This window comes from Leptodactylus fuscus, chromosome 4 (assembly GCF_031893055.1).
Source record: "Leptodactylus fuscus isolate aLepFus1 chromosome 4, aLepFus1.hap2, whole genome shotgun sequence".
Lineage (NCBI taxonomy): Eukaryota > Metazoa > Chordata > Amphibia > Anura > Leptodactylidae > Leptodactylus > Leptodactylus fuscus.
This window is the reverse complement of record NC_134268.1, coordinates 74,944,002-74,971,999: the sequence shown is the minus strand read 5'-3', so window position 1 is coordinate 74,971,999 and position 27,998 is coordinate 74,944,002. Positions and strand designations below refer to the sequence as shown.

Below are 27,998 nucleotides of genomic sequence, written 5' to 3'. Positions count from 1 at the left end.
TTACAGTTCTCAGTACAGTACGTGTGCCATGGTGGACACACATGCTCAGTCTTGCTTCTCTCTCCAACAAGTATGCAGAGGGATCCCTGGTACAGCGAGTCAGCTGCATCTAAAATTGCAGCAGCATCTCTGCTTGTCATAGGAGTCTAGCAAGTCAGCATTTGCTTAGCACCTCCGACAAGCAGAGAAGATTCTGCAGCTTAAGAGGTACCCAGGTCATCACACCAACGATCCCACTGCACGCTTGGTGGAAAGAGGGAGAAAGAAGGAAGAATAAGCATGCATGTGCACCCCTCAACATTTACTGAGAAGGACAATAAAGGATATACATAAAAACAGCAAGAGGTAATGCAAGAGACATTACTCCTGAAATATCTATTTTAACACCAAGTATTGCATCCTTCCATAGGCGTCAACCCACCAATATCAGCACAGTTGCAATTTCTTTAGCCCCCTCATTTCCTGAGCAATCAGTAGTTAATTTTGGTGTCCAAAACGTTAGACTCTAGTATCTGGTGGGAGGTCCCTGGATGTCTGCCATGACCCACGACCGCCCATCTGACAGAGAGTCTAACATATAGGGTGCTGAAACTAACAGCAGTGTTTGCCCAGGGAAAAAATCCCAACTGCACCAGAGTCTGTGGAGCGGCACCTGTTAAAGAGAACCAAAGAGTTGGAGTTGGGTGGTGAAAGGTCTTAAGAAGTAAATGAAAACAAGTTTCTAACCATGGCCTGGGTTTAACTATAGACAATAGTGCATATCTATCAATTGACGTTAGACACTTTGCGCCACAATTTACGGTGTGCAGCATTTACGACATTTAAGAACAGCGTGCACCAAAAAGAACAGAAAAATAAGTCTCGACACTTGAAAACTGTGCACCAGAATGGGCATTTAGAAGGGTCTACCTTTATGACAGATTTATGAAACCAGAAAGAATGTATATGGTGCAGATTTTCTTGTGCAAATTAGACCAATTTTATAGCTGTGTAAATTTATAAATTCACAACAATTTACTTTGTGCATCACATATTTGTCTCCTCAGTAAGCGAGAGGGGATTTGTGTCTCCAAATTTCTTTCCAAAAATTGTGGAAGGGGGGGGGGGTGTTATGTGTTCGTCATATTTGTTCCTTACAGCTTGTAAAGTTTTTTTGGCTACATGTTTTGAGCCAAATATTTATCTTCTGGTAAAGCTTGACACTTTGTCAGATGGTATTTGAGTCAGAATTTTGGAACTTCTAGAAAACGCTCCATATTTATGAGACAGTCATAAAACTACCAACGGAATTCCTATTTAAGACACTGCAAAGTTGGACAGAATTTCTAAATGTGCCCCAATAGGTCTTGTGAGACGACACTTATAACAGTGAGGACCTCTCGCCCATACCATAACTGCAGTGGAGATGCCCTAACTGCAGTGGAGATTTGGTTTTTTAAATCATTGGTAATCCCCATTTTGTATGGGCGATACAGAAAAAAATAAAATAAAAATGAGCCAAGTGCACAGCCAGTGGACATAAGCCCATATTTAATTGATGGATTCCATGCAAATCCTGACATCATATTCATAGGCCATAAACGTTCACTTTTAAAAAGCATAAAAAGTTGTGTCATAGTGGCAGGTGCCCTATAATTCATGAATTCATGGGTCCAGAAATCATATGGGAGCTGCCCATGGTGGGCACTTGCTGAATAAGTAGTGGTGAGAACAGCGTACCTTACTTAATACTGATCGACTCTTCATAAGCTTTCATTGCACCTATAAAAGACGTCATAGACACAAAGAAAACCAGCTGTCGCAAGTACCAAAACCAGCGCAATACACTGAACTTTAGAAGATTTTCTATTATACAGACATGTAAATGCTATCCAGCAGAAAAATGCTTTTCTTTTAGATTTTTTTATTCCGTTCAGTCCTGAATCAGATGGGAAATTATGGAGACAAAAAGAGATAATGCCTCACACAAAGAATTGAACTGCCATCACATATACATTGCAAAATAAAGGATTTAGCATTTACATTGAAAAAAGACACGATCCCAGGATACCTCGATCTTATACCTGAATGAGATTAGCAATCTAAGGAAACCATGTTGCAAAAAGTGAACAGATAAAATTTAAAACAATTAAAATAACATACAAAACAGGATCTTTAAACTTAATAAAATCACAAAAAGATTGTTGGATTACAGTTTCTTCCCCATAAAGGACTGAATGTGTGACAAGAGTCTTGATGCTGACATATGAACACACTTCTGTCCCATCGCCAAACAGTTTGTTTTTTATTTTATTTTTTCATATGAACTGTGAGACAGGCGATGCCCATGTGCTGCTTGTGAGCTAAACAACTTTCTGGCTGGGAAGGGAGAAAAAAAGGATGATGAAAAAAAAAAAAAAAAAAAAGAAAAAGAAAGCACTTCATGCCTTAATTTACAAGATGAATTTTCCTAAAAAGAAACCAATGAAAATTGCTGCAATAACGACAAGAAGTGATGGGATGGGGTTGCCTTGATCTTTCAGCATTCCTCTGCCCTTCCTCCTCTCCTCCTGAAAAGAAAAATAAAACTGGACTTATAATGGGTACATCATTATTTGTATACAACACCAGTGTGGCTCTAACAAGCCAAGTTAGGGGCTGAAATGTATATATATTTATTTATTTTTTTCCTATATGTCTTTGTAGAATGGGACAAAATCCATGCAAACATGGGGAGAACATACAAAGTCCTTGCAGATATTGTTGTGGCGGGATTCGAACTCAGGACTCTAGCGCTGCAAGGCTGCGGTGCTAACCACGGAGCCACCATGGTATCCAATTTACTTGCGAAGGTTTGACATAATCTGTACTGGTTTTCATTTGATGGATTCAAGAATTCATGCTCCTTCTGCTCTTTACTACACCTGATCTTAGAGCTTGCATTTAGCTTCTCATTAAATAGCTTCTCCTTACAACCTTTAAGAGGACCTTTCATCCCCTCCAACAAGTCCAGTTCTTTACAACACTTAATAGGCTCCACCGATTCTGACACAGTTAGAAATTTTCCCTAGATCCCACTGTTCCCGAGCAATCAATGCGGTTAATACAGATCCTAACTAGCATATCAGGCACAAAAACTGTCAGGAAGGTGATGTCAGGCAGAAGCAGACAAGGGGTGCAATTCCGGGCTCTGAGACTGGTTGCCTCTGATTGGAGCTCTTAAGCACACCCCCTGCCTGACACTGCCCTTCTGACATTACAGAGCTTAAATAGTATATCACACACAAATTAACTTAACTTATTGCTCGGGAATAGTGGGGGCTAGATGGAAAATTCAAAATATGCTAAAATTACATTTGGCGAACATGGCCCAGCAACCGAAACATTGAACTCAAATGAATACACTGACCTTTATTTGAAATTACTAGGAGTGCTGCCAGTTTTATTATATATATATATATATATATATATATATATATATATATATATATATATATATATATATATATATACACACACACACACTTTTTTTTTTAAATGAATAGATTTGTCTCCAAGTTATTGTTATGCTATCGCTTGCACGTCATGTCAAAACGTAAAAAAAACTAGTTCTAATGGAATCCTTCAAATATTACAGTGCTTCTTATCAGTCAGGCAAAGTATATTCAGATATTGATGTAATATGAGAAGTGAACATTCCGAGGTATTATATACTAAATAATCTGCGAGATCTTACGATATCTAAAGCTCATTGAATACCTTGTAAAAGCAGCTCATCTTTGTAGTAAATGAACTTGAAATACAAGAGTTTGAGCCTTTTAACCTCTTCCTGGCCACACACAATGTGCTAACACAGAGATAATAATCCTATAAACTATGTACAAGTGATAAGTTTACAACACTATAAACTACACTGAACAATCAATGTGCTTTGAGCTTCTTACTTATAGCTGGCAGTTGTATTTATTTTTCGCTAGGTTCGTTTCAAAATCAGATATATTGTCATAGAATTTTTTGTTTTTTACTTTTTCACTTCAATTCATCCATAAGACTAAGGTCCATGGTGACCACAAAACTGAGTATGGGATCTCAAGATTACATGTAGTCTTTATTGTGAATTTTGAATAAGTGATCTTCTGTAATACTATATTTAATTACCGTATTTTTTGGACTATAAGACGCACCCAGGTTTTAGAGGAGAAAAATAGGGGAAAAAAATTTTCAGGCAAAAAATGGTAAAATATTTAATATATGGGAGTTGTAGTTTTGGAACAGCTGCAAGGCCACATTGACAGGTGACCCTGCAGCTGTACGGGGATGTATAGGGTGTTTTTTTTGTGGGGCCAGGTGTACTTTTTAGATATACCATTTTGGGAAATGTTTATTGCTTAGATCACCTTTTATTTAATTCAGAGGCAAAACAGAGAGAAAAACCCAGTGGTTTAGCACTTTTGATTTTGACGTTCACTGTACATAAAAATATTAGTAGACCGGGCATTTTCAGACACAGGGATACCTAATGTGTATGTTTCACAGTAATGTTATACTTTTATATGTATTCTAGGGAAAGGAGGTGAACATTTATTTTATTTTTTATTATATTTTTTTGTGGGTTTTTTTTTTTTTTTTTTTTACTATTTTAATATCCCCCGCCTAGGGGGCTTGAACCTGCAATCATTTGATTGCAAGTCCCATAGACGGCAATACAAGTGTATTGCCGTCTATGGGAGATTCTATACATTACTATCGCGGAGGGTCATAGACCAGCCGCGATAGTAATATATATCTATGACAAGCCTCGGAGCCTTCATTAGGCTCCCGGCTGTCATCGGAACAGGTCGGCTCCTGCGGCCTCGCCGTGCAGGAGCCGGCCTGCATCACTAAAGGTATGGGGCCGGTGGGGGGGAGGGCTAACTGACTGCCGGGACCTGTGGAGGAGGAGTGGATTTGCAGCATGGCCGCGCTACTGCCACCGCTGGTTTTCTTCAGCGGCAGTAGCGCGGCAATCTGCAGGCCCCGGCAGCTAAGACACTCCCCAGCATCCGCCGGTCTATTACAGCAGATGCCGGGGACTGTCTTAGCTGCCGGGGCCTGCAGATTGCCGCGCTACTGCCGCTGAAGAAAACCAGCGGTGGCAGTAGCGCCCGGCAAACCCACATTCAGACTATAAGACGCACCCTCATTTTCCTCCGAAATTTGGGGGGAAAAAAGTGCGTCTTATAGTCCGAAAAATACGGTATTAACAAAGCTATTGTATACCTGACTGATCGGAATTTGAATTGGCCCCAGTCAGGGTAAGTTCACACAGTCCTTTTTTGAAGGTGGATTTTTAAGTCAGAATCACACCTCAAAAAATGCATTCATTTCAATGGAAGTGGGGCATATTTCTATCCTCTGATTTTTTTGCAGCCAGGATTTTTCTCTCTGCATTTTTAACGCAAAAAAACAGTGTGTCCCACTATAGTCTATGGGGTGCATGGGTTTCCAGTGATAAACGTTTTTAAGTGGAATAGCTTTCCGTTTTTGGGTCTGCTTGACAGAAAGCCGAGTGGTAGTGTGAAACTAGTGTAAGCAGCATTTTCCCTCTTTGGGATAGGGGGGTCATATCAGAGCCAAAGACATTAACATTTTATGGTTTAAATATACACAAAAATATACTGTGCTTACAGATACAAAAAAATGTAATAAAGACATGCACATAAGCAAACAGTATACAAAAAGAGTAAAAACAAAGGAACAGACCTCTTTTTAAGCCTGGACATGAAGACTGGCAGAAAGTAGGACAGATTGCAGACTCGGTTGCATCTCCAAGGATCTGAACAAGGGGGTCCTATCCCTATCCAGGACTAGTTTGTAGTGTTCCCTACATCCAATCTAATCCATCCCTCTTTCACCTGTTACTGGGGCCAGTTAATTTTATGCACCCAGGCAACAGCGATATGACTTATTTGGTGGGATATGCCATAGATCTAGTGTAGGAATGATATGCGCGCCAAGTAATGCGTATACATCATTTGGGGAAAGGGGGGGGGGTGTTATGAATGTTAAAAGTCAAGATACTTGGTCCAAAGCAGGGTTTGAGTTTCCTGACCATATTCCTGCAGTGCGATTGCTGTAAAAGCATATATTGTGTCATACACGCCTTTGAAGTTACGTTTCTCCTTTATTCAATATACATTTTGTCCTGGCAGGATCCCAGGTCTCACACAAGGCTATTTGCCTTATTGGCATTTACCTGCAAATTAGCTTGGCTGTCTACAAATGATTTATCACCCTGGACTTAATTACCTGTATCTTGGGATGTGGATTGTGAATTTGGATTAACATACACAGGAAACATACGCAGACTTAAACTGAACAAAATTCATAACCAAACTTAATAGACTATACACATAAATTCATAACAGCACCATGTAATACCTTACTTTCCCAAAAAAACTGTAGTGGAATAGAAAGCCTACTCTGAGCTCCACCAATTACATCTTCCCGCTAGAGTTCCCACTGCCAGTTCAATAGTGTCACAGAGACATTAGCAGGAAACAAACTGGAAGATGGTTAAAAAAGTTCCCATTAGCAACCAATTATATAGTCTTTGTTTTATACTTTCCTTAAAGGAATTGTCAATCGATGGCCTACCTTTACAATAGGTCATCAATTTAAGATCGGCGGTGGTCAAGAACCCAGACCACCAACCAATCAGCGGTTTCACACTCCATGTGAGATCACACACACACAAATTCACATCACGGGGCCTATCAGAGCCATGAAAATGGACCCATGGGATGAAAAATTAGCACATCCTACTTATTTCATGTGCACCACACAGCCATTAAACACATTTATATGATCATACCCTTAATCTAAGGGATGAATTGATATAGATAAAAGCAGAAATAATTTCTATTAGCTCAGCGACAAGCATAAGCTCAAACCTGACGTGACTATCCCTATAAAGAAGCACAGGATGAATGATGACTGACAATTGCACATTAATATCAGTTCTCATAGAATTGTCAAATAACTTTAAAAAAAAAAAAAAAAAAAATAAGATTTTAGAAAAAAAAAAGAACAAAACAGTATCTCACTTTCAGCAGCTGATTTTCATCTGACAGCTTTATCATCTCAGACTGAAGTCTCTTACACTCCTCCATGAGCTTTCGTGTTTCAGTGTCATCCATTGAAGCACTACCTTTTTGTGGCAGGCAACTAAACAATTTTGTAGATTCATGTGTCTAGAGAATATACCAAGAAAAGTATTAGCAAAAACATTATACAATGCAATACAAAGCAGGGGTACATAGAGTACAACACACAAGTGTTAATGCAAGCCTTATAGGAAAGATTTACATAAGACTTAGACTACAACAAAGAGAATTTGATCTCATTTTCATTCTTGAGGTCAACATTGCACACTGTGTGGTAGTTGTAGCAGTCACATAAATATTAGAGGTAGGTTCCAAGGAATTGGATCCAACCAATAATCCTAGACCGTAGGCATGTGCAAAAACATCTGCTGTACAAGCACAGCGATTTTAGAGATTTCCTTCAACCTGGCAAGTTACGATAAAGAACAGTATTCAGATTTGTATAGGAAGTAACTGTTTATGCCCAACATATTAATTAGTGTGCTTAAATTTTTTAACTACTATGGCATTCGTATACCTGTTGATTTGTGCCCTCACCATCTATTACAAAGTGCCAATCATTGTGCATACATAGCTTGATAACCTCCCCCAATCGTACTGCTTCAAGTTGGAGTTTTGGTGATAGAGTAAAATAAAATAAAACTTCTAATACTTGTTGTTCAAGGGCTTCAGTGATGTCACATCCATGCAGTTATTTGACACTCAAGACTATACGATGTTAACGTTGTTACTTACCGGCTTCTCATGTTCATGAGGCATATCAAACACACATTTTAATTTAGAATCCATGAGATCATCCGGTTTAGCCTCTTTCCACTGCAATGACAAAACAGAATAGAAAAATATATTAAAACAAAATAGAATAGGCCATCCTAGGCAGATCACTAGAGATCCACTAAATGATCCCATGCCTATGTCAAGTGTGAAGGAGACATTGTGCTAACCAAAGCTCACCATCACTTCAGCACCGGACCTGCGGCTCTGCACCATTTATTTATTGGCAGCAACAATATGAAAATAACCAAAAAGCCCCTTCATTCTAGAGGACAGTGGAGGGGCTCAGTGGTTTGACAGCCATATTGTTCAGACTGTGACATATATCATAGATATGTACAGTGAATGCAGATATATTCCCTACACGGCTCTGTACATACTAGTGCCAAGGCTTCCATTCTTACCAAAGCCATATTGGTTATAACAGATGCTTTGTAACCATTTCCAATGACTCGAATCAAATTTGAAATACAGATGTAGCAAAGTTAACACTTAGGGGGCGTTCACACTACAGTCGGTGTCCGACGTAGTGTCCGCTCCAAATCTGTCACGGACATTACGAGCGGACACTAGCTGTGTCCGTGACACCTGTCATTCATCTCAATGGGCATCGGGTGCGTTCTTTTGCACTCCGTGCCCGTCCTTCCCTGTCCGCAAGTGAAGATGTCCGACTTCTCAAGCGGATAGAAAAACCCTGCATGCAGGGCTCTTCTGTCCGCTTGAGAAGTCGGACATCTTCACTTGCGGACAGGGAAGGACAGGCACGGAGTGCAAAAGAACGCACCCGATGCCCATTGAGATGAATGACAGGTGTCACGGACACAGCTAGTGTCCGCTCCTAATGTGTGACCTGGCCTCCACAGTCACCAGACCTGAACCCAATCAAGATGGTTTGGGGTGAGCTGGACCACAGAGTGAAGGCAAAAGGGACAACAAGTGCTAAGCATCTCTGAGAACTCCTTCAAGACTGTTGGAAGACCATTTCAGGTGACTACCTCTTGAAGCTCATCAAGAGAATGCCAAGAGTGTGCAAAGCAGTAATCAAAGCAAAAGGTGGCTACTTTGAAGAACCTAGAATATAAGACAGATTTTCATTAGTTTCACACTTTTTTGTTAAGTATATAATTCCACATGTGTTATTTCATAGTTTTGATGCCTTCAGTGTGAATCTACAATTTTCATTGTCATGAAAATACATAAAACTCTTTGAATGAGAAGGTGTGTCCTAACTTTTGGTCTGTACTGTATACAAACACACATACGCACGCACGCCCACATGTTTTCCTTAACTTACCACTGTTTCCATGTCTGTTATATTTGATGGGGCAAAAATGGTCTGCACCATGAACTTGTGCTTACTCTTTTCATTTGGATCATAGTCAAATGGCTGTAGCATTACTGTTTGAAAAAGAAACAAATACAGCATGTTAACTAAAGCCAATCCATTACAAACCCTACTGCATTCAAGTTGAAAACTTCTAACCAGTCTCCAGAACACTGTTCATCATTGGTAGTAAGCTGAGAGTTCAGAATGGTTGTTACAGAGAACTTATTATTGATCAACGTTCAATAAATGAATAAAATAGCTGAACATATAAAACATCGTAAAATATCAAAGAAAAAAAATGCTTCATTCCCCATCTAACAAGCCAAGTTACTTCTAACATAGAAGTCTATGGAGAGGGAAGGGGGAGGCTGCTGGAAAAGACATACTGCAGCTGCTACACTCTGCTAAAAGTAGTAACCAAGATCATAATTGTGAATCAACTATATCAAATCAGTTAGTAGTTGACAGAAGCCTCATCCCTCCCCCTTTACCTCTCCATAGACTTCTGTGTGAGAAGGTGGATATTACACAAAGACCTTAGTGCTAAGAATCTGAGTGAAGGAACGGGGAGGAAAACAGTTTGATACACTATCAAACACTATTCTTTAATAAGATATATTACAATTCATTTATATTTTATAATTAGAGGTAGGTTTTAAAGCAAAGGGGCGCTGAAGTAGAAGGGCTGCACGTAAGCCTCTTAAACCAAGAACACTTTTCTTCAAGGTGACGAGTTCCTCTACAGAATTCACATCTTTCATCTCAAACCAACAATGATATCCACAGGCAGGAATGGCAATAATTTACACTCTTCCTGGAATAACCTTTCAAGAACTGTTTACGTAACCTGGTAGGTTAGAGATACACAGCAACCTCCTACAAATGCAAGGGCCTCAAGATCAAGAAATGTTACAGTCAATATAGAATACTGTATACAGCATGTATAGACAACTGCACACAGAACCAGAGGAAGACGTTTCATAATATATAGAAGACAGAAGTATCAAACCTTCTAGGTACACATTCCATGTATTCTGAATGCTTGACATTTTGTGGCAATGATAGAGTATGGGGTTGAAATGGGGTCATGGCACTTACTACTTCTAGCACATGTTGACAGGATGGCACTATGTGCTGAACTTGCAAAAGTTGTGTGCGACTCCACATACATATGACTAAACCCTGCTCAGTAGCATCAAAAGTGTGCTCTGTTGGACAGAGATTGTACCTACATGGGTCATAAGACTACTTTTCATTCTTCAATTTTTATTTTTTTTTATGTAGATTGTGAGCCCCATATAGGGCTCACAAAGTACATTTTTCTTTATCAGTATGTCTTTGGAGTACAGGAGGAAATTCATGCAAACACATGGAGAACATACAAACTCATTTCAGATGTTTTGTCCTTGGCAGGATTCAAACCCAGGACTCCAGCGCTGCAGGGCTGCAGTGCTAGCCACTGAGCCACCATGTTGCCCCCCACTCTTGTATTGTTAAGTATCAGCGAGGCTGTATCCACTGCACTGTAACCTCAATAACTTTCTCAGGGTTAAAAAGGAGAGGACCACAGCATGATACCTGTACTGCTTTAACCAATGAACTTCAAGATTCAGTGTGCAGCTCAAAATTGCCCTTAAAAATTCCAATATAGCATGATCATTTGAGTTCAGGTCGACTTCCAGCCAACTTGAACCAGTCTGCCTACCCTAACTGGACCTCTTTTAAGCCAGAGACATAAGGTGCAAAAAAACTGCAGAAAAAAAATGCTGCGTTTTACAGGCCCTGCAAAAATGAATGGGATTTTGCCTAATTCCATCCACACGTTGCAGAAAACAAAAAAAACAGTTGAAATGCAGCAATTTCAAAAACACTGAAAATCATGTCAGTTATATCGTATATACCAGAGTCTAAACCGACCTGAATATAAGCCGGAACCCCTAATTTTACCACAATAAACTGGGAAAACTTATTGACTCAAATATAAGCTTAGGGGGGAAATGCAGCAGCTACTGGAAAAATTTCAAAAATTAAAATGGACGGAATTATTGGGTGCAGTAGATGCTGGGGGAGGGGAAGAGTGTTTTGATTGTCTGTCTGCCCCTTCCCTGAACTTGAGGACTGTTTTTTTTTCCCCCACTTGGAATTCAGCCTGGCTGAATATAGGGAATCTGCAGTGCTCCTATTAACCCCTTCCCGGCGGAACAGGAGCACTGCAGATACCCTATATTCAGCCTGGCTGTAGTCAGGCGGAATTCCATATGGGGGGGAACCCAGTCTCAGGGAAGGGGCAGTTAGACAACTTTTTTCCCGCTATGGCGTTTACCGTACAGTAAAAATATTTTTTTATAGATTTGTAGAGCTGGCGTTTTCGGACACAGGGATACCTAACGTGTATGTGTTTCACTGTAGTAGCAGTATTACGGTAGTTTTATATGTGTTCTAGGGAAAAGGAGGTGATCTGAATTTTTAATACTTATTTTTATTTTATTTTTTTACTTTAATTTTTTATATTTTTTTTTGCATTTATTAGACCCCCTAGGGGTCTTGAACCCCAGGGGGTCTGATCACTAATGCAATACAATGCTAATGCATTACAATACATTGCAAAACAGTCATTTCTTTTGCAGGCTGCATAGAGCAGCCTGCAAAAGAAAAGGACTGCCGGCCAGGGAGCCTTTACAGAAGCGCTGAGGGGAATCCCCGGCAGGAGCGCTGAGGGGCGGACCTGAAGGAGAACCTCAGCCAGCAGGACCTGAAGGGAAACTGCAGCCGGCAGCCAACAGGAGCGCTGAGGGGAATCCTCGGCTGCCAGGGATTCCCCTCAGCGCGCGGCCGACCACAGTTCCCCTTCAGGTCCGTCCCTCGGTGATCCTGCCTGCGGCAGGGGATCTCCCTCAGCGCAGCCGTGCCTATCTTCAGGATCGCCCTTGAGAGAGCGGTCGCGCCCGCTCCCTCCTCCCACCAGCAGCATGGGGCCGCCTGTCGCTTCCTCGCAGTGGTTCCCCTCAGCAAAAGTGCCGGTTGGTATGGCGACTGCTCTGGAGCAGAGCGGCGCCATTATAGTTACAGACCCGGCATCCGGACTCGGCATACAGACACCGGGGCGGGTGCCGCGTTCCGGGCTTGCTAGCAGAAGTGCCGTAAGTAATTCTGCAGTTTCAATAGCATCACCACGCTCCTGCTGCGGCTCGGCACCCACCCCGGTGTCTGTATGCTGGGTCCAGATGCTGGGTCTGTAACTATAAATATTGTTGAATTACCGTAGTGGCTCGAATATAAGCCGAGGCGGACTTTTCAGCAAAAAACTGTGCTGAAAAACTCTGCTTATACTCGAGTATATACGGTACCTACTGAATCGCTGGAGTTTTCAGTATAGATATAATAAGGACAGAAAGTCTTTATGCTGCAGCTCACTACGTAGGACCTTAAGGTGTTTTTGCAGTTCCAGGGGCATAAAATGTACCGAAGATTCTGAACAAGGCTGTACAAATCAATATTACAAACAAAGATACACAGAGTGAACAGTCCAGGAGACCGGCAGCAGATCAGATTGCTTGTACTATCGATTTGCGGAAAGCTGCATATAGTAAGAGGTACACAACCAACTGACTGGCTAGGTATTTCCAGCCCACATCAACCATTATAAAAGTATACAATTGTGTATGCATCAGACATTGTTTTATGTGACATTTGACAAAACGGTCTGTGTCCTTTAAGTGCTCCGATATACGTCACTTTTGTACCCAGCTTTTCGCTGACAGGTTTTAGAATGCTCTTAGTTTTTTGCTCTTCCAAGCCGACTCAAAAAGATCACATGCCAAAGGTAGATCAGATTTGGAGCAATTTCTGACAAAAAAAAAAAATATGCACCAAACACTGTTTCAACTCTTGTAGGGAATAAATTCTATAATCCTAAAATGTATACTTGTTTTGTATTAAAATGAGAGATAAGATTTCAAAAGAAAACCTGGCATCAAACCAATCTCAGTATATTGCAGATGACATTATACTAAGCATTATACTTTTAGATAGTCCAATAAGATGCACCATTTCCTTCATTGAAAAAGATGTTTTAATAAATAAGCAAATGTGGCTCCAGTGCAGTGGGGTATGCCAGAGTCACAGGTTTACAAACCTGAATAGAGCCCAAGAAGGCTCTGGCATGTCAGATAATCTGCAGATTCTTGTACAGAACGGACTCAGTTTTATCTGTGTGTTTACATAGAGAGATAACAGACTCAACTTTACCAGCAAACTGAAATTAGCTGAAAGACTGCCTTGCCGGCAAGAGCAGCAGCGACGTCACTTGTCCTATAGGTTCGTGGTTATAACAACACTGTGTAAACAATGGGAGGAATAAGTTCACATAACAAAGCAAAATTTCTAAAGAACTATATTTACTGCTACTAGTATAGATAGTATCCTTGAGATGGGACAACCCCTTTAATGGTGACTTTCCCCTACATTACCATAACTAACCCAGATGTATATAACCTCATTCCCCCCCCCCCCCCAAATCAAAAATAAATTTAACTTTCTATTTCCAAAAATAATGCAGGTGGACCTGTAGATCCTACACACTTAAGGTTGCCAAAGCTGACGTCCCAATGCAAATAAATCTAGCAACTGGGCAGGTCAAACAAGACTTGGTATCGGACAGACATTCCTGGGAAATCCTTTCTGTGAGTGGGTGAGTGTTATCCCACTGCAAAATGCTAGTTGGAAGCCCTGCCATAAGAGGCAACATATGTGCAGACATCCTGTGGCCACATATCGCTGAGCTAACAGTATGTCTTGTAATTTTGTATCACTAATAGGGGTGGACCAACTGTTGTATGCTATGGCTCCCAAGATGATCACATTAGCAGTTGCAGCAGTTTCCATCTCCCCAGAAAAAGAAGGCCTGAAGAGCTTAACATAAGGCCTCCAAACTCAAACCCCATTGTCATAAGATTCCAAACAGAACCTGAATTTGCTGCTAAAAACAATAGTTACAGTATGTAGCAGTCCAGGTTTCTCATTCATGATACCATTGAGGTGGTATGATGGCGACTGTCCATGGCAGGACACATAATTGGGTTTGTGACACCAGATTTCCTTCTGCCAAGAGTATATATGCTTACAAGAGCAGCTCTGACGCTGTTACAAAATAATTTTTTTCAACATCAGCCGTGAATACATTTTGAAATAAATGGATTCTTTAGACACCTTTTTCTCCCCCCCCCCCCCCCCAAACCTAATCCACATTCAAAACAAACAAAAGTCATCTTAGGAAACCCATGGACCCCATGGACTGTAATAGGGCCTGTTTGGTTTCTGCACAAAAAAAAAATGCTGCTTGCGGGGGCAACACGGTGGCTCAGTGGATAGCACTGCAGTCTTGCAGCTCTTGAGTCCTGGGTTCGAATCCTGCCAAGGACAACACCTGCAAGGAGTTTGTATGTTCTCCCAGTGTTTGCATGGATTTCCTCCCATACTCCAAAGACATATGGATAGGGGAAAAAATTTACATTGTGAGCCCTATGTGGGGCTCACAATCTACAGTTAAAATTTAAAAAAAAATGCTGGTTGCAGAGCAGTAGAGGGGAAGGGAATGACCCGAACGCTGTGAACAGGACCCAATTTAGATGATGCAAAGGATTGGTTAGTCAGTAAGGAAAGGAATGACTTCATTATAAGATGATCTGTTTCACATGACATATTAGAGCTCCATGTTATTGTATTTCATGGCATTAGTGAGGCTTCCTTCCTCATGAATTTCATGTGACCAGCTACACAAAGACAGAAAAAAAGGTCTACACTTTAGTATTTGCTAAGGATATGAAAAGCATTAAAGGGATTTTATCATCAGAAAGGACTTCAAGCACTTCTATGATATTGAAAATATATTATAGTACCTGTTTTGAATCTGTTCAGTGCAAGAAATTCTCCTGCAATCTCCATTAAAGTGATTGTCACAAAAATATCCCCTTTCAAAAGTGGAACCACAAGGGTCATTCCATGGGAAGCCACAGAAAAACACTGCCACTGCATTACTTAAAAGAGGTTTTCTGGCCTGTGCGCCATTTTCTTGAGTGTCATCAGATCAGTGGGGTATGACAACCAGACACTGCACTGCTCAGTTTTTCCAGGCATTATTGGACATGATCCTATATAAGGGATGGTTAAGTGTTCATTTTGCAGTTTCGCTTAGCTACAATGCCTACAGAGAGTCTAAGACACACCTTCTGCCTAGTCATTGGCTCTGGTGACTAATTTTTCTCCCCTTCCTTGACAGATAGTCTTGTCCTTACACAAACAAGGCACCCAGGTAAGTGCACAAAAATTAGAAAACCATGGGCAAAATTTATACATATATAATAAGATTGCATTTAATAAAGAGATACTGTATATATATATATATATATATATATATATATATATATATATATATATCTGCTCAGTTCCATTCACATGAATTGAGCTGCATAACAGATGATTAGATGCCCTTCAGTCAGCCCCCCCACCAATCTGACACTGATAACCTATCCTACCGTTACCACTCCCTTTATAAGTAAAAGGCAATCTGCATAGATTATAATATATGTAGTTTATATAATCTGAATGTCATCAATTGTGAAGGCAGCAATTCCAGGAGAACCAATGCTTTAAGTTTGAGATAAATTAAAAAAAATACACAAGACAGACAATTAAAATTGTCTTTTAAAAGCATCTGCATCTATGATAAATACCTGAAACTGTTACTGTGGCTCCAGGATCAATAGTGCCGCTGTTTGGCCTTACACAGTAGCGTCGCGGTGCCGTAGTTTTAACCTTGAAACATACTTTCTTGTCAGATGGATTCCGCAGTTTGAGGTTTGTGGTGACAACATCTGTAAATGGGCCTAAAGGTATAAAAGCACAGTGGTTAAATTCCTATGGAGGACAACAATGTTCAAAAAAATACATTTTCTGGTATGTGCATGCTGGTGGAGGTGGGGATGTTAATATGAGCGTCCAAAAATGAAAACACCCAGCGCTATGTGGTTAGCACTGCAGCCTTGCAGTGCTGGAATCCTGGTGTTCAAATCCGACCAAGGGCAAAAAAACATCTGCAAGGAGTTTGTATGTTCTCCCCGTGTTTGTGTGGATTTCCATCCCATATTCCAAAAAAGAGACTGATAGGGAAAAAAATGTACATTGTGAGCTCTATGTGGGCTCACAATCTACATGAAAAAAAAAATGGATTTAAAGACTCAGGTTCAGAAAGATACAGACCTTTGTCATAAGAATATAAGTAGACAGAAAAGAGAATTACTCTTAATGCCAACAAGTAAAATGGCGGTAGGGTGCATATACCATCCAATGTACTGCACTTGACCTGAAACAATATGATGCCGTCTCTTCTTTATGTGCATTAAAATAGCTATACTGGTAGAATGGAATTCAGATTAAGGGGATTTCAATCCTTTACCAGGAACCATGAATCTCAGATTAACAGATTTATACGTGCAATACATAGCAAAGAGATTTGGAAATAGGATTTCAGTATTATAGTTTTCTTATTAATAGAATAATAACAATAAGTTATTGATATTGGTACAAAATATTTAACAGAACAGTAACGCTTTCTACCTTGAAAAATAACCTGCGAAATAAAGGTCAAGGATTGGCCGCTTACAATATTCTATGCTGAATGGTCTTGGCCACGAATTCTCTAACAATAAGCATGTCCATCATTTCTAAACCTATAACGGATATATTTCATCAATGTATCATCTCGTTCACTCACAGTGGCACAGAGAAGCATCTTTGAATTAGCTGGCATTTGTAAAATACTCACATTTAGTGCATACTACTGACCCAAAAAGTCGTCATCAGAATGATGTATGCTGACCAGGGCAGATTTACGGACATTGTCTAATGGTTAGACCATATAAACCTAGACTACACAGACGTAGTAAAGAGGACTTGTCAACAGATCTGAAGAGCCCAATGACATACTTCATCTGATAGATACCTTCAACCTGAGCGTTTTAGTATGGCTGAACAGATTTGGATAAACAGAGATATAAGTTCTTCTAGTAACACTGGTTTCTCTGCTTGCTGTACCCACTTGGCTAGGATACCAATCACACAATCAAGAAGCTTTGAAAGATATATAAGGGTGGGGGTGGGGGTGGCACAAGGTTTTCTGACACAGCATGTAAAAAAAAAAAAAAAAAAAAAAAAAAAACAAAACAAAACAAAGACACATACAAATACAACAAGAGTACAAAGGCTCAGTTATATTTTCAGTAACTAGTTCCGGCAATGGTTTCAAAGGAAACCTTTTTCCCATAGCCTCTAAATATAACCGAGCTTCCTGGTAACCAATTACAAAAGTGTGGTGGCACCGTAGCATTATGCACATTAGAGAAATCTTCCCAAATCACATTTTTTAATACTTACAGCATAATATGATAGAATTAAGACAGTGACAAATGTTGTTGCATATTTACTTGCATAGGAATTCAAGGGGTGACATTTTTCCTAAATTAGATGATCGTTGCTGTTTCTGTCAGACAATGGCTATCAGACATTTTATGGCTACATTCACACCTGCCAAAGAGTGACAGCACTTAACAGATGATGTAGGTCACTTGGTTTATAAAACCAGCGGACAGGTCTTCTATCGTGTCCTGTTTTGTAGACCTTTCCTGGTTCTTTGATGTGGGCCAAGACAATCCCTATAAAGGGAATCTGTCAATAGCTGCCAAACCCCTGGGGAATCTTTGATTACATGAAGTTCTGGTCAGAAAATATAGTCCGTGTGGGTTGCATTTCTTATACCAAACACAGCTGTTTGAATGAATGTAGTGCATCATGGTGGGTTATGGTGGCACCGAGAAAACAGTCATATCAATAGAGTACTGAACTTAAAGCTTTCAGTACTCAACTGGAAGACGAACAGCATCATAACTCACTATGATGTACTCCATACAGAAAGTCACGTGAATCTGGGAAATATGGTCCACACATGGATGGCGTTTCCTGGATGAGACCAAGTCGTGCAAATACAGTTTCTGGGTCATCAATATCAGAGCAGAGCGTAAACAACACCCGGTACACAGCGGCTCCTACAAACATTTATATGCCGTGCTGCTCGCTCACTACAAACTATATAAATCCTCCAAACCTCTGCCCATCACCATGAAAAATTATAAGTGTGCCAAGAAGAAAACACTTGTAGCAAGGAACTTTGTAGCACTGCAAAAACTCACTACAAATCAAATATGATCTCATTTCTAAAATTTGACTTACGCTAGGTTCACTTTTCAAGTGAATTCGGGGACGGAATCCCCCCAACGGAGACCAGGTGCAGGTGTGAACCTAACCTTAGGCCAGACATGGCAAAAAAGCTGGATTTTTTTGTTGCAGAATGTGTTGCAGCTTATTGAGCCAAAACAAATAGCGGCTTTAAAAGAAACTGGAAATATAAAGGAAGCAGCATGTATACTTCTACCGGCTGCTAAGGCAGGGTTCACACTATCGTTGGATTCCGTTATGAAGGTGTCCGTAAAAAGAAAAAAAAAAGGACACCTATCATAACTGATACTAACTGAGGTTAACGGATAAATTAACAAAAAAAACAGACACATTAGTATCAGTTGGTGTTAGTTAGCATGAGTTACGCTAGGTTCACACCTGCGTGCTACTCTCCATTCTGTGGTTTCCGTCTTCTGCATGCCAGAAGACGGTAAGCACAGACCGGGTCCGGCCGTGTGCGCCGGTGAGCGTTTTATGCTCTCCGCCGCGAAACCGGATTTTTAATCCGGACACAAAGTACTGCATGTCTGACTCTGTGTCCGGATTAAAAAAAACCCGGTTTCGCGGCGGAGAGCGCAAAACGCTCACCGCCGGACATCTTTCTCACCCATTCAAATGAATGGGTGAGAGACTCCTGCAGGTTTCCGTCTCCTGCTCTGTTTTATGCAGGAAACGGAAACCTGGAGAACGGACACCTGGGCGCAGATGTGAACGAGCCCTTAGTGTCAGGTTTTTTTTTTTATACTGTCTGGTTTTTTTTTGGGGGGGGGGGGTTTGCCATTTATGCTTTCTGAGCATGCGCAGAAAATAAATGGACACAAAATAACGGACAGTAACGGATGGCTATCAGTTACCTGTCCGTTGCCCATTGATCTCAATGTTAAAAAAAAAATAATAATGGACACTTGCTGTCCGTTTTTTCAAACGGATAGAAAAGTCTTGCATGTAGGATTTTTTTGTCCGCTTGAAAAAACAGACATGGTTGTAAATGGACAAAAGATAAAATCCCATTGAAATGAATAGAAATTGCAAACGGACCAGCTAGTGTCCAGTGCTAAAATCTTGTATAGACAAAAGCCACGTACATTGCCGAGTGGACACCAACGGTAGTGTGAACGCCCCCTTAGTCTATATTTGGCTTTGAAACACAAAAAGCCACTTTTACCTAATAACAGATAAAGCAATGGTTCACTGCATGATGAGGACAGGACCAAACAGTATTGATGGAGATCACACAGATGCATAATACCAATAAAGCAACCACACACCTACACTATATATACACAATATACACCATAATGGAATATATATCATCGGAAATATTCCCAGGGGTTAACCAATGGGATACAGAATATGGACCGCTCAGGCTAAATTCACACCTGCACCTAACCTCTGTTCAGGGATTCCATTCCCCACTCCGCTTTAAAATGCGGAGAGAAAAGTCCTGCAAGCAGCGCTTTTCACTCTGCATGTTTCGTGTGGACACTGAGCAGAAACCACACGGACCCCATAATAGTCTATGGGGTCCATGTGGTTTCTTAGCTAACCGCTTTTTAATGCATATAGGTTTCCATTCAGGGGGTTCCCCGAACAGAATACCGAACACATGTGAACCAGGCCTTACTGTGCAGGATTAATCCGATTACTATCAAAACCTGCCCCTCATCAGAAATAATCTGCACCTTCCTGCTCATAGCTGGCGTAGATTTCTGTTGACAGTTTTGCCACAAAGGTAGCATAAATGTTAGTGAATTTGGTAAAGCTTTTGATCATGTATCTCAAAAAGTTGCAAGATTGCATAAAAATCCCACCAAATGGAAGGAATTTATCTTCCATTGAACAAACAGAGTGAATAGTAAGTTTCAAACAGAGGTAACTCCTTTGCATCCCTAAATCTTTCAGCTTTTAAGTCTGAACTTTGCCTAAAGAAACGGAGACTATTACAGTACTTCCCAGATGACGCTGGAAACCTGGAAGGATGGGGACCATAGACAGGCTGTAACATAAACCTAACTACTGAGCTGTAGTACTGCAATAGATCCACATCACTTATAAGGAGTGCAACCCCACACAAATAGGGAGGGAAATGTCTCAGCCAATTTTGGCAGCAAACGGGGATAGCAGGGAAGCATTTTACAGTGAACTAATTTTAGCCTCGAGGCAACCTTCTCAATTTGCAGCAATGCTATGTGCAGAGCTAAGATGCGCTGAAGCTATTGCAGTGCTCTACAAGACCAGAGCAAGCTTGCCAAAGTCAGTAACTAATAATAAACCGTAATTAAAGCAATTAAAGTGTTCTTGGCTAATTAGAAGAACTAATAGACCAGACATCAACACAAATGTAATTTAAGATGCATCCTATGATACCATGTCACCATCTGACAAACACTGTACCAATGATATTCAGGCACTGCCTAATGTCAATCTCACACGCACCATGTAGAAGGAATTACTAATATAAAGAATATGTTCCAACAGACTTGGGTGTTTAATGGTTTTGCTAGTCACCCTGTGTCCCACACATGCAAACCTTGCAGACAGCTGATTTTGCTGGAGAAAGCTGTGGCCAGACAGACATCTTTCCCTACAGCGGAAATGTAATACTGCATGGTATGCCAGACTGTCATAGACAGTTAGCCCGAGTCTGCCAGAATGGGAAACATGACTACACAGTGACACTGGAATCAGGTTCATAGAAGACTGTACCGAACTGGGCAACACCCTCTGGGATGTTCATATGCCCTAACATGACATACAAAACGGACTGTCCCTTTAGGGCCTGGAGAGAAAGCAGAGAGGAGTGAAGAGTATAGTGGTGGGATGTAAATAAATCTACAAAAAAAAAACAACTGCAACACCAAACACGTTATATACACACACACACACACACACAAGTCAATTACTGACGAGTGTTCAGCTGCAGTTGTCAACCCCTGCAATGCAAAGACTAACAGCCATGCCGACTGTCCAAAAAACTGCAGCTAAAAGAGAGCCAAGAACCCAGGCGCTCTCAGCTATTCTGCTGTAGGATGTCCGCACCAGATCCAACCTGTGTATCTTATCATAATAATTCTGATATGCTACATGTCACATTGTCAATACTGATTATTCATTTTCCTATAACATGCAGGGGTATTTTTTGGAGGTTCTTTAAAAATGATATATCTGCAAATGGCTAGATTGCATTAGGGCCCCTTCACACGGCGTAAGCGCGCCGCTCATTTAGACCCGTACACGCGAGCGCTTCAAAACACATCCCATTCACTTCAATGGGAGCGTGTGTAAAGCTGGCTTTACGCGCGCTCCCATTGAAGTGAATGGGATATGTTTTGAAGCGCTCGCGTGTACGGGTCTAAACGAGTGGCGCGCTTACACCGTGTGAAGGGGCCCTAATTATAAGGGTTCTATGCTCTGTATATTATAGATTTGCAAATATCTTTAGTAACAAAGCCTAACTTTAGCTCTCCGCTTTCTATCCATGTCCATCAGTTCCATGCTGGTTAGACATTAACTAGACATATCATTTATTGACAAAAATTGAATAGAAATCTCTCAGGGCTATAAAGAAATGCTCATCTCCTCCATCTGGAGAATATGGCCCCCCCAAAGAAACCTCATGGCTGCGGGAAGCTTTTGCCGGCATATACACCAAATGTGAGGTCAACCAATACATTACATGAAAAGGTATAGTCATGGCAATGGTCTATGTGGTCTATATCTTGGCATGTGTAAATGTGAAGGTGTGCAGGTGAAACTATGGATAAACTGGCTCCACAGGTGCAGCTACATTTCATAGCTGAAAACATTCGGAGAATGCTCAGCCTCTCTCCACCAGGCTTTTGCTGTTAGTAGAAAACCTCTATCCCTATACCACATCACTGCAAGTCCTAAATCTGAGCAGGCATCATTACACCAAACACAGTCTGCATCATGTCTGACTGGTTGTTTGATCTTGTTTCCAAGAGCTCCATCATACTGTCCAACCTAGAGGGAAATTCTCATCTCTGCCTTTCATGGCCGAGGCTGGAAAACGCATCGCTGCAGCCTTCTAAAGTGGCCGACAGTACAGAAACAGAATGCAAACTTTATCATGGAGTTTCCCTGAATTCCACAAAAGTGAATGTGACTAACGGAAACATTGTGCAAATTAACATATGGCGTTTACTTCTATGAGAGTATCAGAAACCACATTAGGCACCCTACTTCACTGTCTCCATACATATGGCCACCTATGGATGTCACAGACACTGTATTTCAATCTTGGTCATGAAGGGCTGAGATAGGAATACCCATATAAAGTGCAAGTGTTTATTTTACTATTGTGTATGGGAAGGAATTTTGTGAATATTTATATAATATAGACTAAAGCTCCCCCTCTAAAGGAGCTATCACCAGGGAAAATCTGTACACATTTGTATTGCCTGTATAGAGGATACAAGTATCTGATGTGGGGTCTCTGGTTTTATACTACCTAGATATGTATTCTGGGGCCACATGAAAGCCAGCACTACTAAGGTTTCTTTACTAAAAAAAAGTAAAATCGGATAGTAAAGTATATTATGATAACAGTTAAACTCCCCAGTCCACAATAATCCTTACACCTTAAGGCCACCTCATGTCAGGTCCGTTGTGGATTAACCTCAGATATTCTGCAGAGAACCTGCCTGGGGCAAAAACAGCCAAAAGAAAGGTTCTACTCCTGTGATTGGTAAGCTTTCCCCCTCAAAACCGAAAACCCACAGCAAAAAAAAAAAAAAAAAAAGTATATACCGTATTTTTCGGACTATAAGACGCACTTTTTTTCCCCAAAATTTTTGGGGAAAAGAAGGGTGCGTCTTATAGTCTGAAGGTGGCGCCTGGCATCCGCTGTAATAGAGAGGCGGAAGCCGGTAAGTGATAGACGCCATTACAGGTGCCGGGGCCTGCGACATCGCTGCGCTCCTCTGCCCCGCATGAAGCCAGCAGCGGCAGGGGCTCCTCCGTCCCCCCTACCGATGGCTTCATGCAGGGGAGAGGATCGTAGCGATGTCTCAGGCCCCGGCGTCTATCCCCCCCGGCATCCGCCTCTCTAGTACAGCGGATGCCGGGTCAGTATCAGCGGCCCCTTCTCCCCCGGGGCCGGTCCCCACCGGCCCCGTACCTGTAAAGTTGCAGGCCGGCTCCTGCGTGGCGATATCGCAGGAGCCGACCTGTTCGGGTGACAGCCGGGAGCCTAATGAAGCTCCCGGGCCTGTCACTGCTATATATTAGTATTGCGGCTGGGTCTATGACCAGCCGTAATACTAATACACAGAATGTCCCATAGACGGCAATACAGTTGTATTGCCGTCTATGGGACTTGCGATCAAGTGACCGCAGGTTCAAGCCCCCGGGGGGGAATAAAATAGTAAAAAAAAAAAAAAAAAAACTTTAAAAATATGAAATAAATAAAAGTTCTAAATCACCTCCTCTTTTTTTTTCAATACAAGGTGATCTAAGCAATAGATATCCCCCCAAAATGGTATAACTAAAAAGTACAGCTGGCCCCGCAAAAAAAAAACGCTCTATGCATCCCCGTACAGCTGCAGGGTCACCTGTCAATGTGGCCTTGCAGCTGTTGCAAAACTACAACTCCCATATATTAAATATTTTACCAGTTTTTGCTTCAAAATTTTTTTTCCCTATTTTCCTCCTCTAAAACCTAGGTGAGTCTTATAGTCCGAAAAATACGGTATCAGCCCACTGAGTTTTAACCAAAGCTTAGAATTCTATAAAGTAGAAACAACCAGGACACAAACAGCAGGGGGCAGTAGAAGTAGCAGCACAGAAGCCACAGGGCAATGGTAAAGCATTACACAGCTGGATATTTTACAGCATTCTAAGCTTTAGGTAAAATTTCAGGGATCTGCAAATCATAAGTCAGTAGAATACTGGCGTATTTCACCATGTGATCATGTGGAGCTTTCACCGTGCGATCATGTGGCATGTCTTGTGCCCACCTCCTTTCACATGAGACAAGGCAGTAAAGCAAGCCCACCATATAACACAGAATGAACGCAGCCACATCCCCAGCAGTTCACCGCTCTAGTAATCGAGTATTAAGGCAGTTTTCGTGTTATGTGGTCCAGGGTGCAATTCTTACGGCAGCAAAATCCAAATAGAGTTGTTATGTTCTCCACTTACGTTGGATTAACCTTGTGCAGCTTGTCATAAGGAAATTAAATTGTGAAGACTGAGACTCTGTACAGTGCTGTAGAATATGCGGGTGCCATATGAAAAAATGGAATGGATTTCATTTCCGTGTTAATTGATGATAGTGAAGTTTGGACAGAATAACAAGCACTAATATACATTTACCTCTCAATGTCAGCCAATATGCCTTTATTTAGAGATTATTAGGTGGCCTTATTCAGCAGCACAGTTTTACAGCACTGTACAATAATGTTACCTACACCTGACCATGTACATACAGCCAGTTCGTGGATAAAGGGGTTGTCCTGGAAAAAAATAAAAATTAACCCCTAAACTAAACCCCCTGCACCCGCCTAACTTCTAATTTACTTATATTAAAAATCTATAGTTACCCATATCCCTGGGGTGGTCATGTGACTACCCTATGCTCACTTTCTGATAATCTGGTGACATTCCACTACCACCTTTTTCAAACAGAACATCACCATTACTCCCCACACACACCAACTCCATCTTACATACATATCTTCTTCTCTGGGAACGGCTCTACCTCTCTTCTTGCGCAGTGTGAAGGTGCCTGCGACACATGCGCAGTAGAGATGGCTCTCCATGGTACTTACGGACTGTGATTGCCCTTGCAGAGAGGAAGAAAGGAGTCTCCAGCCTGCTGACAGTGAAAGAAAAGGAGGAGCTGTCTCCCAGAGAAGAAGACATAAGTATTATGTGGTGAGGGGGGGCAGGCTGAGTTTGTTTGGAAAGGGCTAGTAGTGGGTAGGATAACTAGGGAAACAGGGAGGAAGTGCAATGGAGTGAGAGAGGAGGGGGAGGGCAGTGAGAGGGAGGTATTATGGAAGCTACACAGCAAGAAGATACACCAAGTAAACAAATGCAGAAGATACCAGAAGTTCCCAGAATCACTCAAAACACTGCTAAAGGTATATGGGCGTACTTGTAACCCATTACTATAACTAAGACCACTGTAAATAAAAATTATATATATATATATATATATATATATATATATATATATTTATTTTTTGGTCAGAAGACCCTTTTAAGTGGCACCTGTGTGCCACCCATCCCTCCAAGGTCCCATTCACTTCTCTCAGTGAGCCCAGGCTACAAAATGGACAGATATGTGACCTGCCCTGAGTTTTGTCCTGGGTCACATCTGCATACCTGGGTGTGTATACACAACCATAAAGATGAATGAGTCAGTGTGCTAGGAGTGAAAAAAACCACACAGGACAAAGCACATGGTGGTGTGCATGTAGCCTTGCATGTTGTGTGTTCAATGAAGACATTGCAGTACATTTATGATGTACCTGCACCGCTTTTGTACCGTAAATAAACTTGCAAATTGACAACTTGTGACTTTTTAAGTGCCACTTGATACAATATTTGTTGCAAGGAGTTTTAACACCACTCTGGCCACTTTCCTGGTGACATGGTACCAACAGATTTATTATTATTTATTCCAGAAAACTGACAAATAAGGAACAAAATTTACGTCGGCTTGTGTAGATTTCAGTTTTGGCACAGGCCCTGATGGAGAAATGGGATTTATAATGAGGCCTGCATCTGGTCATACACCTGGCACATCCTCCACCAGAGTAGAAGACCAGCATAGGGAGCACCAGTCTTGATAAAACTCCCCCATAAAATTCATTGGGGCTAATCACACATCCATATTTATTTTTATTTTGATGGTCCACAGTAAATGGCCATCAAAAAGCGGATCATTTTACCCATTTTAATATAGCCGTGCTTACTGTTTTGGTAAACTTGAGGTGAAGTTAGGTGGAAAAAAGTTACTGACTCAAAATAAAACCATTATTTTTAATTGCATTATCCAGTTGAACACTGTAATTAATTAGATCCATAGCAGTGTTATATATTTATTTTCATAGGAAGCCAGTCACAAGCTTTTTAATGAATTAGAGGACCTTTATTGCTTCTGACAGACCTTGACTATCAGCCATTTATTAAGAAATCAGAGGCCTGTCCGATAGGCTCCACAGCCTAGAATCTGCCCTAAGGTGCAGAGGTTCTTCCAATCTCCATCATCTAACACTCTTTTTGCCTTGGTCAAAAATAACTAACATAGTCGAATGGGTTCCCCCTTATTGATCAGATAATCTGATATCCCAGTAATATGATTCAGACAGGGGGACCGCAAGTGCAGTCGATCCTCAAGACGGAGAAGGGCCTTGTCATTCAGACATTAAATATAAAACCCAGCCAACGCAGTTATTTGACAAATTTATAAAGTCTGTTATATAGTATATAAATTAAACAAAAAAGTGCAATATGAAGCCCTATGAGTAGGGAACAGGAAAAGCAGCAAAGAGATGCAGAGGCGATCCAAAGACATCAGAGATATCCTCATTACCGGGGAGTCACAGAGCGGTACTCAGCAATATATCACTGAATGTCAGTCAATACTAGATGCCAAATACAGAACTGGCACACCTCCTCTCACCTTTACCATATCATCTGCTGGAGTAGTAAAGGGGGGGGGGGCACCAAATTGTCAGCATAACAGATCGCAGTGATGGACAAATAATTGGAATCAATATCAGAGAGGCCCAGGACACCTACAGCACCACAAAGCAATAACAGCTCCACACACAACAAGCGCTACCTAAAGAGTTAGGAGCTGGAGGTAGATGCCTTGGGGTTTGTCACCAGCGGGCAGGCACTAGTGCAGGGCACCAAATGGGGCATAGAACAGGTTCCATCACCAGTTGCAGATTCTGTCACATGCCAATGTATACAAAGCTCTGCATACAATCCAGAGAGCTGTCACCGCTTGTGATGTGGGCACCAGTAACCTGACCAATCCCCCTGTCTGCACCTCTGCAGGGCACCAGCTCTGCCTGCATACAAGCCCTGCTGTGCCCCAGACAGCTGCCACTGCAGTCCCGGCTCCGCACAGCAGCCTATGAAATAATCATGGCTCGGCTCGCCTTACCTTTGAATTTGAGCTCGTGCGGCGGGTCGAGGACCAGGACCTGTTCGTGCTTCGACATGTTGGCTCCTCCGGCTGCACACATGCACCTTAATGCTGGGACACGGGAGAGGAGATGCGGGAAGAGGCCTCCGGCTTGGGCTAATAGAGCGGCGCCCGGCTGAAAACGCCACCAGGCCGGGTGGGTAAGTGAGACACCGAGGGAGGGGGGCCGGCGGGCTGTAAAGACAGCAGGGTCGGTGCTCGCTGCTCCACCCCCTGCGCTCCAGGTCACCGCTGACTCAACACAGTTGCGGCAACCGCACAATGGTTGCACAGTGCACGTCAGCGCCGGTAGTGACAG

The 27,998-nt window shown here is 41.6% G+C and overlaps 1 protein-coding gene across 1 annotated transcript; it reads right to left on the bottom strand.

Annotated features, from left to right (window-relative positions):
* On the bottom strand, positions 1–27,997 carry VAPA (VAMP associated protein A). Its single transcript, XM_075270660.1, has 6 exons — positions 27,659–27,997; positions 15,957–16,109; positions 9,193–9,296; positions 7,860–7,940; positions 7,065–7,211; positions 1–2,549 (listed from the first exon to the last, which is right to left on the bottom strand). Exons 1-6 carry the CDS (start codon positions 27,738–27,740, stop codon positions 2,433–2,435), a joined length of 684 nt encoding a protein of 227 aa, XP_075126761.1. The 5' UTR covers positions 27,741–27,997; the 3' UTR covers positions 1–2,432.
* Position 27,998: the final 1 nt, after the last annotated feature.

Coding starts and splice junctions, on each gene's coding strand:
- VAPA (XM_075270660.1), bottom strand. CDS start 27,740: ATGTGTGCAGCCGGAGGAGCCAACATGTCGAAGCACGAACAGGTCCTG. Junction 9,297..15,956: donor AGCCACAGTAACAGTTTCAG/GTATTTATCATA, acceptor TTTTTCAAACAG/TAATGCTACAGCCATTTGAC. Junction 2,550..7,064: donor ATGAAAATCAGCTGCTGAAA/GTGAGATACTGT, acceptor TTTTCTTTTCAG/GAGGAGAGGAGGAAGGGCAG.